General features: G+C 30.4%; 1 protein-coding gene across 1 annotated transcript in view; it reads left to right on the top strand.

Moving 5' to 3' along the window:
• Window positions 1–16,751, top strand: part of LOC118185056 (lysosomal alpha-glucosidase-like) — a 71,914-nt gene that overhangs the window by 41,758 nt on the left and 13,405 nt on the right. Inside the window, exons 11-15 of the mRNA XM_035354848.2 lie at window positions 3,863–4,014; window positions 5,518–5,666; window positions 9,972–10,056; window positions 11,626–11,804; window positions 12,386–12,474. Coding sequence (XP_035210739.2) covers window positions 3,863–4,014; window positions 5,518–5,666; window positions 9,972–10,056; window positions 11,626–11,804; window positions 12,386–12,474 — 654 coding nt within the window. The remainder of the gene's footprint in view (window positions 1–3,862; window positions 4,015–5,517; window positions 5,667–9,971; window positions 10,057–11,625; window positions 11,805–12,385; window positions 12,475–16,751) is intronic.

The raw sequence follows: 16,751 nt of genomic DNA, 5'->3' as shown, positions 1-16,751 counted from the left end.
AGATTCTCAAATTCAATTTTCAACAAATTGGATGGATACCACAGAAGATGAATTATTGGTATTTGTGGGAATAATTCTGCATGTAGAAACAATATGCATGAGATGCATACAGGATTACTGGAAAACAGATACTCTGTTTGGCTTATGTATATTCTCAGATAATGTGAACAGGGATCGGTTTTTATTATTACTAAGGGCACTGCACTTCATAAAAATCCCAGAGCGGAATGCAGAACCCTCAAAGGATCAACAGAATAAAGTCAGAGCTATGGTGAATTTGTTTGACACATGATTATCTAAAATGTATCACTTACGATGAGAAATTACTTTAGATGAATTGATGATGTTGTGATATGGCAGACTTATTTTTAGACAGGACATACCAAACAAATACCAGAAACATAGTATCAAGTTGTATGTCATAGTAACAACTTATGGTATGGTTTTAAAATTTATAGAATGTTGAATGATCCTGTTGGACCATGCACAAAAAGCTGTACTGAATAAGTGTTATTTTAAAAAATGATATTAAAATTAATTGCAATTAATTATTATTGTATGCTGTTACTAAATTTCTTTTTCATATGATAAATTTAATTTACACAGCTATATTTAGTTAAATCCAAAAGATGAGTTTTGACATGATCCGTACTGGTGTAATAAATTGACATCTCACATTTTGATCTTCTTTCTTCATTTATATCCTCATTAGAGTTGTCTTGATCTTTAATTTTTGGCCAGTGTTCATATTGCACATTTTCAACCATCTTGGACCATTGAACTAAAAGGTTGCTTACAATAAATAATTCTAAAGAATCTAGAAAAGCTCTAGAAATCAAATCAGCTAAATTTTGAACTGAAGGAATGTGATTCCAGCAATGAGTAGGAGTAAGATCTTGTATTAATAAAACTCATTTGACCACAAAAAGTCCTCCACTTTCTTGGCAGGCTTCAATCCATGATAGAATTATAAACTGTCTATGTGTGCATTAAACTGATATTCACATTTAAGTTTTTTTTTTTTTTTTTTTAACTTTGTTAGTAATTGGCCAATAGAACAGCTCCACACAATTCTAAGCAAGGTAATGTCACTTAATGCCGAGACGGGGATTTTTAATGTCAAAAGCTGAATACTTGCGTCTTAATATGGAACAGCTCCTTTAGCCCTTTCAAATGCATCTGAAAATCAATGGAGCTGAAAGGTAGCAAAATTATCAGTCATTACATATTATAATATTTTCAGCTTTTCAAGATCACAGAAAGGAATTTCTAAAGTTCAGATATTCGATTTTAGTTCATATGGTGATTCTTCATTCCAATTAAGCTATCCAAAGTTTCTGGATAATTAATTTGGCTAAAACTGGTCCCATGAGACCAAGAGGATCATGCAATTTTGACACTTCTAAAATTATTTTCGTTTAGTTATATTTCCAGTTTCTATGGTAAGGTGAACCTTAAAAAAGAAATAATCAGATGCTTCATACCAGTGCATTCCTAAAGCCTTTACTGAATTATCAATATCAATAGCAAGTGAAATTTTGATTTCGATGTAATCTCCAGCAAAATATTCAATAAATTTGGTTCATTTGATAACTATCTCTTGAGTTTGAATTCACCGTAATCAAAAAGTAAAATTAATTCTCTCTGTAACTTAATCCAGAAGCGATGGAATTAGTCTCACTGAGTTAAATCTTCAGCATAAAAAGTCACACAGTGGGATATCTTTAACTAACGGAAATTTTGTGTCTTCGTGAGGAAGTTGTTAAAGAGCTCTAATGGCTAAATAAAGTGGAGGAGGTACCATTACTAACAATTTTTAAATGATATTCTTCCAATTTATCTGTAGGAGACCTTCTCCATACTGTTCTTTGTAAATCAGCATTGGAGTCAAGTACTGGTACTAGTTGCTACATTTTCGCAATATCTGAATGAATGACATATTTTTAATAAAGGAATCAAATCAAAATATAAAAAATTATCATCTTGCAATTTAGGGCCAACCATTAATTTATCATTGAGTGATATACCTGATGAATGATGTTAGCACGAAACTATCAAAAAAACTCTCAAAGGCAGTTGTTGCACTATTTTCTTTTATTACAAAGTGATCAGGTTGATAATTTGTTTTATTTAATATATTTAATATTTTTTCTCATAAAGTAGTATAATTTTCATATGATTTAATTTTAAATATGCGTCCATGAACTTATTATACATTTCTTGATATTTTGGATTTCTTTCTAATCTTGATTCAATGCTGAGAAATCTTTTTCAAGCCAGCATTTTTTTAAAACGCTCACACTTTTATTGTCATTTTTTATTGGTAATCCAGCGTAAAATCTATTGTTTGAAAGCTTCGTATAAATGTCATAGAAGTGCATCTTACACATTTTTTCTTCCAGTGTGAGGTAATTTTTTTTATTTAACGTCCAACCTCCCAGAACTTAATAACACAATAAATCATTTAAATTTTCATTTACAGGCACTGATTCAAAAGCAAATAATATACTTTCACTGACACACAAATTTTGAATGTCAATGGAATTAAATTGGGATTCATTATTTGCATTTCTGCTGAGAGTATCCCCAAATAGAGTATAGTTCAATAATAGTACAGAACCTTTAAAATTTGTTTTATATTTCCTGTGTTCGTAATCCAAAAGGCATCTGCTGCTATTAGAATGTCAACCCTTGATCCCAAACTAGGGAAAGGCATCTGTTTCAAGCATTAATTTTTGGAACCAGAATAGAGACATCCATATTTGCGTGTTATCAGTAACTAAGAGTTCAAGCTTGATGCGTTTTTGTGAATCATCAATATTTGCTAGCTGTACCCTAGTGATTGGATAAATTTTTTCAAGTGGGTTTCTGGAACCCAAGAACTGAAAAGAAAATTTTCATTTTACATATCCAATATATGTGTACACTTTTATGTATATGTAGATGGATAAACTTAAAGCATTTAAAGTTAAAAGTAAATTAGAGTCAAAGCAAGGCAAGGCTATAGTGCAGGACGGGTATAAAAAATTTATTTAAAATTTTTGCCTCTTATTTTCTTTATATATGTAGAGATATAGATGCAATAATTTAAAACCTTTTCTATTTATGTGCTGATAGCTGCAACAACTGGTATTTAAAGTAAAAATAAAATGTTTTTACTATTTTTACTTTTTTAAAGTACTTTTTACTATTTTTATATTTTAAAATAAAAATAAAATAAGGCATGTAAATCCTTTCCATATTCAGTTCAGAAAGGGAAGAAAAAAAAAAAAAAATCCAAAATAAAATCGAAAAACACAGTGACTAAATTGCATGAAAAGATGCAAAAAATGTGTAAACCAAAGGTAAAAAATAGATCATTTATATCCTTCTCATATTTACTTTCATCAAGGGGATAGTATAACAGAAGAAGTAAATGAATCAACCTGTTCCTGAACTGACAATCGCACAAATGACCAATGAAGATATAATTTTCTATGTTTCTCAAAGTGTTAAATTCTAATTTATAATTTGGTCATTATCAGTCTAGAAACAGGCCAATTCATTTACTTTTTGTTGCTCCAACCCTGTGATGATGATGTGACGAAGGATATGAATAACTTTTTTTACTATTTTCTTTTTTGATTTATGCATTTTTTGCACCTTTGCAGAGTCACTGTGCTTCTTGATTTTATTTTGAATGGTTTGTTCCAAGTTGAATGTGGAATGGATTTAAATGTCTTATATTTATTTTTACTTTATGTATGTATATCTATATACATACATAGAGATAAAGTAAAAATAAATACATCTCTCTCTCTCTTTCTCGATGTGTATATAGATAGATTGGTAGTAGACAGGTACTTTTTTCTCTTTTTTTTAGCTTTACTAAATTTTAACCTTTATGGAATGCCTATGATTGGTTCAGATATATGTGGTTTCAATGGCAATGCTTCACTTGAACTCTGTGCCAGATGGCATGCTCTTGGAGCTTTCTATCCTTTTTCAAGAAATCATAACACAGTGGGAACTACTGTAAGAATTTTTTTAATTAAAGTTATCAAATTATTAGCATTCGAATAACTATGTCATTCTCATGTGTTTTAGTAGTGTGATAAATTTATGTTAATCTTTTTACTTCTTTGTACGAAGTAAAAAGGAAGTATTGTAATCGCAAAAAGCTTCAGGCAGCATATTTCAACGAAAATATCCACTTTGACCGCTTTCGAATGCAATTTAATAATGTTTTTGCGTGATATCTATACGTAAGGGCAGAATAAAAGACTCTTTTCCTCCAAAAAAACTAAAAAACTGCTTTAAAATGAAGTCTGAAGAGAATTTTTTGTGGCGTCTGTACGAACGTATGTACGTACGTATCTCGCATAACTCAAAAACGAGTAGCCACAGAACGTTGAAATTTTGTACATAGGACTATTATAACATGTAGATGTGCACCTCGTATTTTGGTTTCAATCAGCCGCGCCAAACATATATAAATATATTTATAAATATATCCACTCTGTTACCCGGCTCAGTGATCTCAGTTTCTTTACTCTTATATGTTTGTAAATTGTACATTTTTTTCTTTAAAAATGATTGAATTATGTTGTTTTTATCTTCCGGTTAAGGGTTTTATTCCTTTAGTAAATCTGTACGCAATATTTTTAGAATTATCAACAATTTAAAAGTTGTTTAAGTGCCGCTAAGCCTATTTCGATGGCGGCCATTGCTTGTTTACATTTGAAACAGCTGAGTAGTCAATTTGTTGCCAATCTAAAGAAACGTAGCTTCGCAACAACAAAGATAAAAGGCCTCATTTATTATTGCGATTTAAATCATGCTTAATCCTTTCTGAAATTTTTTCGAGGAAATAAGTGTTTAAGATTTACTTAATTTTTAATAATTATTAATTTTTAGTAGAGATATTTTGAGTTTTTATGTATTTTTGCCTTGTCACGAAGTGAGAACTGAGTTAATTGAATGAGAAATACTCAATCGTCTGTGAAAAACTGTTTCTTTTTTGTTTTGTTTGCTTAATTTCTTTTATACATCGTTCTAGCTTTATTATAGTGTTTGAATAGAACATGTGGCAATGATTAGATAATTCTTTAAATGATACAAATTTTGTGCATTCTGAGTTATAATATGAACGAAATATAATACTGTTAAGTGAACCTAGCGCCAGAGTGTCGCTATGGTAAACAAATAGAGTGAATTTTAAAGAATGCACTTATTCTATTGTGGTTTATGCGCTGTCGGCGAAGTACATATAATTGAATCCAATAAGTTTAAACAGAATGCAAGAAAAAATGTGTATAATTTAATATTCCAGACAAGGAAGTCTTGGTGTACACATCAGATTTTTTAAAATTAGGAATTGTGCATGTTTCATTTTAAAATAACTTTTAAAAATTAGAAGTAAATAAATTATTGTGTTAATTATAAATAAAAAATAATTAATTATTATTTAATTAAATATTAATTAATAATAAATTAAATATAAAATATTTAATTAAAAGCTGTAATTTTTCTTTGAAGGAACAAGATCCAGCAGCTCTAGGAGGTGTTGTTCTTGCAGCTGCTAAACGTACCTTGCTAAAACGTTACCTCTTATTACCTTATTTATACACTTTGTTCTATCGAAGTCATGTATTTGGGAACACAGTAGTAAGGCCTCTATTTTTTGAGTATGTATTATTTGTACTTAACAGATATTCATGCTTATTTTTAACAAATAAATATTTAATAATATCCACAAATAATTAATTATAGTAATACTTAATTTTCTCTGAATTTTATTACTCAGTTTAACAAATAATATCTTTTTCCTCACCATTGTACTGAAACTTATATGTGCCAGTTATCAATTTTTCATCATAATAAAAGTGTATGGTAAATAAAATGAATAAACTTTAAATCCAATGTTAAATATTAATTGTATATTTTTGTAGTGGTAATAAAAATGTGGATAAGAAACTATTTATTGGTTTTGGATATTTTCTTTAGGTTTTGATTAATTATGTTTCGTTTGGTCGCATTATAGTGAAGCACATGAAGGCTATCTACTTAAAGGGAGGTATGTTTTCATGGAGGGCTTTCTTGGGGGGAAACTAGCTCATGCTCATATTACACATGGAAAAACACTCATGCAGCTTACCTGTTCTCCAGAATTTGAACTTGGATCAAACTAACAATGTTCAACATTGTTACTACTCATTCACTAATGGCTCCAGTTAGCCTGGAGATGTTTGCCTGACCAAGTGACTAATTATGCAAAATTAAGTACAAATAAAGGGGAAATATGTAACTAAAGCAAACCAGTATTTGACTGAGTTACAAATTTAAATTGTTTAATGCCTTATATTTTGTTCTTTTAAAATTATTTTTTCTAATGTTATTAAAATTATACAATAAGTTACAAAAAGAATTTATAATGTTAAGCATGTAATATATTAAAAAAACTTGCATGTCAGTTTCATAATTTTTTTTCTTTGCTTTAGTAGTAAAGCTTTAATAGTCAGCAAAAAGTATGTTCTAGTATAAAGTAAGTCTTATGTACTGTTGTATCATAATCATTTAATGCAGGCAGGAAATAATCCTTATTTCTTTTTATCATATTATTGTTTAACCCTTTGTGGTGCACTACACTTTAAAGTCGGTATTTCAACAAGAAATGTTGTATGCAGTCTACCTAGACCTAAAGAAGTGTACAGATAAAATTTTTTAAAAATTGCACTTACCATTTCAATTCTGTGGGTGTTCCATGAGGTGGAACACTGCGCCACCAGAGCTCTTAAAAGTGCGACTGAGCATGCATTGCAGTGAAGCACGGAAATGAGTAGAAGCTTATGAAAAAACACTGTATTATAGCTGTATACATGGTTTTCTGGATATACACAACTTTCTTGAATATATATGGATAAATGAGATAAATATATGTGTATACACAAGTCCTATATACAAAAATATTTACAAATTTTTCGATTTCATAGCTTCGTGAAATTTTAAAAGCATGTCACATCTTTCTGGTAGAAGCACAAACCAACTTTGCAGGTTTTGAACAAAAAACTTGCAACAATATGTTTAGAATTCCAAGTAAAAAGAAAGAGAAAAAGATGTTTTTGTGCCATTTATGAATAATTAATAATAAAAAATTAACTGCAATTAATATTAACAATAAAGAAAAATAAGCTATATACACAAAAAAATATCTACACAATTATTGTAAATAAACAGGAATGAGACTAAAAAGCGATAGCAAAATAATTCGCGGAGCTCCCCTAAGTAAAGTGACTCAAGCTACTGATAAAATTCCCTCCTGAAAACTACTCACAAAAATTTCAAGATGACAATATTAGAGCTTTCATAGCACAAACCACACCTCACCCCTCAAGACTGCTTTGTTTGAATTCATTCCCTCAAAACAAGGTAAATAGAAAACATATACAACAGATGTTTTCTCCTAAGACAGATGTTCTGATGCATAATATCATGAGATCGCTAAAGGTGCAGTGTTCCCGCTAATGGAACACCATGTTTTATTTAATGATTCTGTACATGCTTTTTGTACGAAAAATATAAAAAAATATATAACATAGAGTACAGCTTTCAAAATTATACAGAATTTTTTTTTCAAACAAATTTCTTTTTGCGTCACAAAAAAATATAGAAAATTACTAGAAAATAAGTGGATTTTAATTATACATCATAAATGAAAATTCTATGTCTCCTTGTGATATGCTGCCATCTACTGTTTAAAAAGAGAAGTTTGAAGTATATTATAAAGACATTTTTAGCCATTTACGGTTGAATTTAACGGTTTCAGAAGCAATTGTATTTGTGTGTTCCATGTAGTGGAACATTGAGCAACAAAGGGTTAATAGTAAATTTTTATAAATTTCTGTATGGTAACTTCTTAAAGCTTGGTAAACTGGGCTGTATAACCAAAATCTGGTGATATGAAATTGTTTTAAGCAGTATGTTCTGAATAACATTTGTATTCTGTCAAGTATGTCAACCTATATTCATACAGCAGTTAAAAATATTTTTCAAACTCTATATTGTTAATCCATTCTGTAGCTCTCTTTGAACCTACTATAGTAACTTCAGAAGAAAGTATTCTTGTATATAAAATTTAATATTAATATTTAGGAATTTGAATTAGGTATGAATTTGTTGTAATCTTTGATTCTTTAGTCCTGGTTTTTAATGTTCTTAGAAATCAGAAATTACAGAATGGAAAACTAGGATGGTCACACAGCTGTGTTAGGGAAAACAAAAGGCAGATAAATTCTTTTTGTCAGATTATTCTAAGGATGACCAGAATGGAAATCTTAAGGTAGGGAGTTTCTTAACTGTATCCATGAGAAAGAGTTCTTTATTTTCTTTTGTATTGTTTTCAGTCAGTTAAAGATCAAGCTTTGAATTTCACTTTAGTATACAAATTCTTAGTTTGGGAAGCTAACAAGATGTTTGAATTTTTTCCCATGGAGTTAGAATTCCATTATGCCAGAATGTCTGGCAATTTATTGCTCTGTTATTGTAGGTTAAAGGTGAGGCTAAAACTAAGTGATTGGTTGAAGATAAATTTTAATTTTTAATAGAACCAATCATGAAATTCAAGGTGTGTTGTCACTGAAGATTCTCAACACCCCCTGGACTAATACATAGATTCAGGGGTTATTGGTTATCTTTGGAATTTGTTAAGATGGTGAGAATTAGATTTGTTTCAGCTTTAGGTGTGAAAAAGAGGAAAGAAGGTCATTTTGCCTCAGCCAATGGGCTTGCGAATGCTAGGTGTTGAAGTCACTTTTTTCATGTCTGGCCACTTTGAAACTCCATGCTCTCATAATGAATTTTGTTTTCTTTAAGTCTGCTGAGTCTATGTCTCCTCTAAGAATGAAAGTACAGAATGTCTTGGTAATCAAAAGCTGTGTCTCCAACAAATGTTGATCAGGAGAACTCATGAAGTTCCTGAACTGTTAGATTACGAGATTGATGCACTGCCTACTGTGCTAGCGATGCTTCTCGTGAACTATTAGAGTGAGATATCTCATTTATACATCTGGAGAAACTATATGTTCAGATGAACTGTACTGCAATGCATTTCGTTTGTGAATTGTAGCTAGCCACATATGGCTTTATTTCCATCTAGAATTAAGGAGTAGAGACTTTTCACATATATGAGCACACCTAAAGATCCTGAATTTTACCTATTAGTTGATCTTCTGACTATTGTTTGTACATGTTACTGAGACAGACCTTGCTCATTTGATCTATTTGGCATTATCTTTGGTAAAACTGGTATCTTTGGTATTTCTGGAGGCAATGAATGAATTTTCATCTCAGTATACTTCTTGGAAAGCTAGTATTTTACTATAGATCTAAAAGTGCACTTTGAGCTCTAAAGCCGCTACATAGACTTGTTCCTTAAGGTTCTACATCAGATTTTTCTTCATGTTAAATAAAATTATACTTAGATTTTTACATATTTATAGTTATTTTTGCACAAGATAATATGAACTCTGAAATTGTCAAATAAATAGTTTGAAAGAATTTTTGCATTTAAATCCTTTACTTCCATGTAACTTGAGCATCTTAGATATTTTCTTTTTAATTTAAAGCTAAGGGGAAAAAACCAAGCTGCATATAATGCTGTATATTATTTTGATATATTAGCAATAGCATAAAGTATGCATCCTTGGTACGGTAATATTTTTATTTTCATCATTTTCTTTATGAGTGAATTTTGCAAACATAAGTTGCATGGGCATAATGTTTCGTATGACCAGACATTTTGTTTGTTTCGTTGTGTTCCTTGTAGGACTTAAGCTATAGTATTATTAAGACTTCATTATTATTAATATATAAAGTATCACATTTTTGCAACAGATTCATCTGAAATGGATCTGAGGTTTTATGTTACATACATTTATTTTGTTTAATTCTAGCATTGATTTTTTTTTTTTTTTTTTTTTTTTTTTTTTTTGCAGATATCCACATGATGTCAACACTTACAATATTGATGAACAATTTCTTTGGGGTCCAGCTGTGCTTCTAATTCCTGCTGTTTATCCAGTAATGTTCTCATTTTTTAATCATTTCATTTTCATGAGTACGGCCATTAATATGCAGATATTTTTTAATGTGCAGTAGATTCCCGATTAACTCTTACTGACTTTACCTCTCTCACCCTAGCCTTAGCCTGCTATTTCTGCCATATTTTCCTCTGTTCTTTCAAATTTTTATAAAAACTGCACCATTTGTGCACATTGATTTTTGACTTTGATTGTTTTATGGTCAAATACTTTTTTATAGTGATCAGTGTTACCATTTTGAGAGATTCTGCTTTAATATTGTGTGAAAAATGTTTGAAAAAAGAAGTGTATTGATCTTTTCATTCATAAAAAATTTGAAATCATCTTTAAACTGGAGAATGGGACAAGCATAAAATCACTGTCATTGAAGTGCAGGATAGACAAGTAGATTGTACATGATTTAATAAGATTAAAGAAGGAAGAACTTATACAGTTTGCATGTGTGCATCATTCAGCCACAGAAGTGGAGGCAGGCACTTGCCTATTCAGCATTGGTCACTCCTAAGGCCTTAATATTACTCTCAGTTTTTGATGCAATTTCCTTTGATTTTGGTGCAGTTAGCCCAGAGACCCATTAAGCATGATTCCAACAGGAAAAAAATGCTTCATCAGGCTCTTCAAACTGTTTCTGAATGATATCCTTCAAAGCATCATCTCCACTGTAATGTGAACCATGTTAATTCTGCTTAACAAAATTAAAACAAAAAGAAATCACATTAATCTGATGAATGCTATGGATAGTGAAGAAGCTGAAATCTACACTGTTATATAGCAGTTTTTGAAATGTGAGTTATGTATGTGGGAGTGTTGTCATGCAGGAGTAACACTTTTCTGTTAAATTTTCCATGGCATTTCATCTTTATGGTTCATCAGAGTTCACTTAGCAAGTTAGTGTAATAAATGCTTATCACCAAGTTATGTAATAAATGCTTATAATGCAAGTTAGTGTAATAAATGCTGTTTCATCATCCTCCCAAGTATTTCATCATACTTGTGTCTAATATTTGTTGAAAATCCTCTGTAATTTCATCCTTTTCCATGGTAGGGAGGATGAAGCTTTATTCCACTTGAATTTGTCTCTCTCGTTAAATTCTGAACTTACAGAGCATGACAGCAACCATACATTTTATGCAAATAGTTATGAACATTACTGAATATTTTTGCAATATTTTACCCATGGGTATATGTTGTTCATTGTTTCATACCTTTAAAAAACAAAAAAGCAGGTGTAGGTTTAGGCAGACAAATAACTTTAGTTTGGCGTATATTTTTGAATAAAACTATAGATTTCACTGACAATCAGACACAGTCCCTCTTCCAAAAAATTTTTTACTCTTAAAGAAGAGGGCTGTGTGTTTGATTGCACTTAAAATTGATAGAGTTCTGTTCAAAACTATGCCAAACTATACTTCCTTGTTTGGCAATTTTTAAATTTACATTTTCATGTTTTTCTTCTAGTGAAGTGGGAAAGACTACAGTATGCTATATAAACTAATGCAAATTGCATGTAATTTAATGAAAGTTTTTGGAAAATAATATTGTTTTCCAGGGTGCTAAAAATGTATCTTCTTACCTGCCTCAAGGAGTATGGTACTATGGAAATGGAAGTGCTTTCATCAGCTTTGGAGGAAAACTTGCACAGCCTTCAGCTATTGATGACATTGTTGCGATGTTCAGAGGAGGTTATATCATACCAACACAATTTCAAGCTCAAACTACAACTGTTAGGTAAGAGAAATGAAGAAAACATTCTTCATTTTGCATCGTCAGTTGCTAGGATTTAGATTGTGTATTTTTATGTCATTTTTTTTTTTATTACCATTAGAGCGCATCCAAGGATTATGAATTATCTGTTTACTTATTAAAAAAACTGCTTTTCTTCTCTTTATCAGTACCATATTTACTCGTCATTTTTTCTCTTTTTCTTAGTCTTACTGCGTAATAAACTGGAAGGAAAAAAATATGTAGTCTATACTGTTTCTAAAGAGACGACCAAAAATCATGGCTTCCTAAAGTTTTTTGGTCACTCTGGTATACTGCCAAAATTAAAAATTCCTATCCTAATCTTTTCCCATGTATTTTATAAGTTGCGTAGTTCTTAACTGATACAGAGCAAGTTATTTCCATTACTTTTTTTCAAATTAAATTAATCCAATCTTTTCATAGCAAATACAGAGACCTGCATTTGTAAATTTCAAAATATCAGAGAATTATTTAGATTTAAAATTGAGTTATAATGTCACAAATTTGCTTGCACGCCTAATGTATTGTTTACTTTCTGTGTATTAATAATGTATTAAAAATTTCAGTCGTCAGCAAAATTTTATGCTGTTGGTGTATTTGGATGAAAATGAAGAAGCAAGTGGGGAATTATATTGGGATGATGGTGATTCTTTAGGTGAGAATATTTTTTATAGTATAAGTTTATTTTTATTGAGTTTTATTCTGCATTTTCATTTCATTATGTAATTTTAAGTAGTGTTACAATATAAAATTGAAAAACTTAAAGTATTAAAATTTTCTTAAAAACAGCACAGCAATTCTTATATGCTGTATATTTAATTCAGAAGTCAAACAACAAAAATCAGCGTTATAATTTCAAAATTTTCACAGGACTAGTTTCGATGGTTTTACCGAACCACCATCCTCAGCAGCAAAACCGCAAATGAACGAGATAGGATATAATGATTAGAAAAGATAAGAAAGCCTGGACAAGAATAAGCAAGTGGTGCCATCTGTTGAGGAAACCAGAACTAAAACATAATTTCTTTAAAGGCCGAAGGCAAAGCTGCATTGGAATTAGGATCATTAACTAGAACAGAAAGATTTTTTTGAATGTGAAATGCCTCTAGAAAATCCAGTTCTCCAATGGAAGATGTTTTTTGAATAATTTTGGCAGCAGAAAAATTGAAAGATTTTCGGACCAACAATGTTGAACAACAGAAGACTTCTGTGTTTCCTTCTTTCTAACATATGCCTCATGTTCCTTGAAGTGAAATTTCAAGGCTGTCAGCTAATTGATGGAAAGAAGGGGATGAACGTTAGAAAAAAGGAAACACAGAAGTCTTCTGTTGCTCAACATTGTTGGTCCGAAAATCACACTTTCAATTTTTCTGCTGCCAAAATTATTCAAAAAACATCTTCCATTGGAGAACTGGATTTTCTAGAGGCATTTCACATTCAAAAAAATCTTTCTGTTCTAGTTAACAATCCTAATTCCAATCCAGCTTTGCCTTCGGCCTTTAAAGAAATTGTGTTTTAGTTCTGGTTTCCTCAACAGATGGCGCCACTTGCTTATTCTTGTTCAGGCATTCTTATCTTTTCTAATCATTATATCCTATCTCGTTCATGTGCGGTTTTGCAGTTGAGGATGGTGGTTCAGTAAAACCATCGAAACTAGTCTAGTGAAAATTTTGAAAATATAACCCTGATTTTTGTTGTTTGACTTCTGAATTAGTATTTGTTCGGTGTGTTATTGTGTCTTAATTAATGCTGTATATTTCGACAGATAAGACAAGGTTGAATCATAAAAAAGGCCCCCAAAATCCAAGGTTTTTTGTAAATATATAAAAAATGAAATTTATATTAATTATAACCATTATAAAATAAAATGAATCACTCACCAATGTATTTAAAATCCTCACATTCATCATCTAAGACAAATAGTTTTTCAAGTATATCTTCACTTTTGTTGTTGAGAAGCAACTCATCATATGGGTTCCATTCTCTACCCAGCGAGTCAATTTCCACCTTGCCATTAGTATTCCATAGCAAATCATGCTTAGTTCCATCCACAACATTAGAAATCCCACATTTTTTTAAAGATTTGGTCACTGTTTCAATTTTCCCCATGATTTGATCATGAAATTTCACACCAAATCAGCCCACATAACTCCACCTTTCATGTAAGATTTTTCACCACTCATCATCCAGTTATTCCTTTAGTCATACATATGATGTTTGAATGGTTTATTCAGAAAAACCTCTAAAAGTTGTAGCATCAAAGTTAAACCACTCAGTGTAACAGCAATCTTAGTATTGTTCCATGCTAGCAATTTTTAGTGTTCTCAGTAACATGACTGTAAAATAGTATATCTCACACCAACAAACTGCGTTGATTTCATAGAGTACCTGCTCATCTCTGCCACTCATTTTTCATCCATAGTTTTATACAATTCTCATCCATCCACCTGTTTTCATGAAAATGTACATAAACGCCTAACAGGAATTTTATTTTAGTAGTTTTCTTCTTGAAAAGGATCATGGGTTTTAGCTTTGCTCCATCTGCCACTGTGTTAATACCTAACAATAATATGTTGGTATCTGAATCACTAGAAATATTACTCTCTGTGTATTAATACCTGGTCTTTTCATGGCCTGTACTTCTGACTGGAATAGTTCCCCCCCCCCAGTTCTTTTGTTTATTAAATGAAATCTCATTAGCGTTTCATCCGTATTTCCAATTAGATTATGGAAAGTTGTATTTTTGCCTCATACCAGTAATGAACTTATGAGAATTTGTGACTTGATGGTCACAATCTTGTAATAATTTCTGCACAATTTTTGTTTTCTGTCATATTACCAGATTTTTTTTTCTGTTCATGAAGTGATTGTACCAACCTGTTGTTGATTTAAACTCTTTGCCTTGTTCTGCATTGGCCCTTGCCCATTTCAATGCATAAGTCCTGATTATATTTTTTGTAATGGCATAACAATTCTGACTCTATTCTTGTACTCATTGTGCAATATTATTTTCTATAACTGTCCAGCAAACTGTTCCTCTCTTCATAGAACATTTTTTAATAGCATCTTCATTCTTTCTTCAGTCTCTTATCACCTTCTCTGTTATATCAACCCCCTTGCTGCAGCACATTTGTTTGATTCTTTAACCTGTTTTATAACTTTTAACTTGAAGCTTCCTTCACATTTTCTTCTTTTCAGTGGTTCCATGATTAGGCCAACACTTTGCAAATTTTTTGCTGCTTACATCTGTAGTACAAATTGTTTGAATACACACAACAATATGCAACAAAACGTTTTAGAAGTACATGGCAATTCGTTATTCAGCACATGCCTCAATAGACAGTGCTGCCAGATGTAAGAAAATAAATTTGTTTGAGGTACATGTAAGCTCAGGATATGACATGTGCTTCTATAGGCATTACTGCCATATTCAAGAAAATAATATTTTTCTCAGATGATGATCGCTGATCCAAATTAAATTCATAGGCCATTGTTAGTTTGGAGGTCATCTTTTAGTATAAATGGATGCTAAAACTATAAAACTTTGACAAAATTTATACCTCATCTTATCTTCAGAAATATATGGAAAGTATTTATTGAAGGAAAAATCGCATTTCTTATTGTAATAACTTTTTAGTAACTCATTCCACCCCCCCCCAATGTACTAGTCATACCATTTCATATAATTCTGTATTCCTTTTTTATATAACTGTTTGTGTATTTAAAATGTTTTTTGTTAAAGCAACGATTCCCAGCCTTTCTGTATCAGTGACCCCTTATTAAAAGAATGGTTTTCTTCATCGACCCTGTTACACTTTTGTTTATGAAACATAATCATGAAACAAATAATTGCACATAAATAAAGATAACAGTTAGACTAAGAATATGAGCAAAAGTTTTGAAAAAAAAAGGGGGGGACGTTTAGATGCGTATTTCATTATTTTTTCATTATTATTATTTTAAACCCTTTTGAGAAACAGTAGAAGAATATTTTGAAATTAATTTTTATTTTGTTACAAAAAACAATATTCCAAAATACAGCAATAAATTTATATATTTTAAATCTGTACTGTAGTAATGTGATACTTACAGTATAATACTATTACAGTACAGATTATTATTCTAAGTAAACAAATGATTGTTGATATCTTAAAAAACTATACTGCAGCATTAAATTAAATTGACTTGTTCCTCTACTTCAGGTCAAAGTATTAAATATAAATCAAGATATTTTCTGGAGGCAAGCTGATGATTCCACAGATGTAAAAAGTATCTCTGATTAATAAATGTCTTAAATTTATCATTTAAGTAATTAAAGTGAAAGATTTTAAACTAACATGATTGATTAAAAGTCATATGTACTTTATAATTTCCTAATAATTTGGGGAAATGGTACATTTATGTCCTTTACTTCTCGTGAAAACTTTAAATAAATAGTGAAAAGATTTATTTATTAAAAATATTATTTTAAGAAGTGTTTTATGTACCATATTTCTTTGTAATTGTTTTGCATATTTTTTGCTAATTTTTTCATTATCGAAACTGGGGGGTATGAATTTTGTTAAGGTAACCCAATAACAGTAATAACTATTAAGAGTTACCTTGATTAATATGAGTCATGCTTCATAAGCCACATTTAATATTTTAAAACGTAACATATATTTTTGTAACAACTTTCTTTTCAACAACCTATATAGTATTATTTAGTCTATCCTAAGTGTAAGTACTTTAAAAATAAAAGCAAAATAAATTAATGGTTGACTGTTTGGTTCCTAAAAGAATCAGAAACCATTTTATGTTATAATTAACTTTTGTTCAAAATATTAAATCAAGATATTAATGAATTCCTGATTTTTTTTTATATAATACATCACTATCCCTGACAGGGATTCATAAGGATTTTCAGTTTTACCATCTTGCCTGATTAAATCA

The sequence above is a fragment of the Stegodyphus dumicola genome, chromosome 5, assembly GCF_044657685.1.
Source record: "Stegodyphus dumicola isolate Sdum_Otavi_A_Nest chromosome 5, ASM4465768v1".
NCBI classification, from domain to species: domain Eukaryota; kingdom Metazoa; phylum Arthropoda; class Arachnida; order Araneae; family Eresidae; genus Stegodyphus; species Stegodyphus dumicola.
Note: the sequence above shows the minus strand (reverse complement) of the source record. Positions and strands in the feature narration are given on the sequence as shown.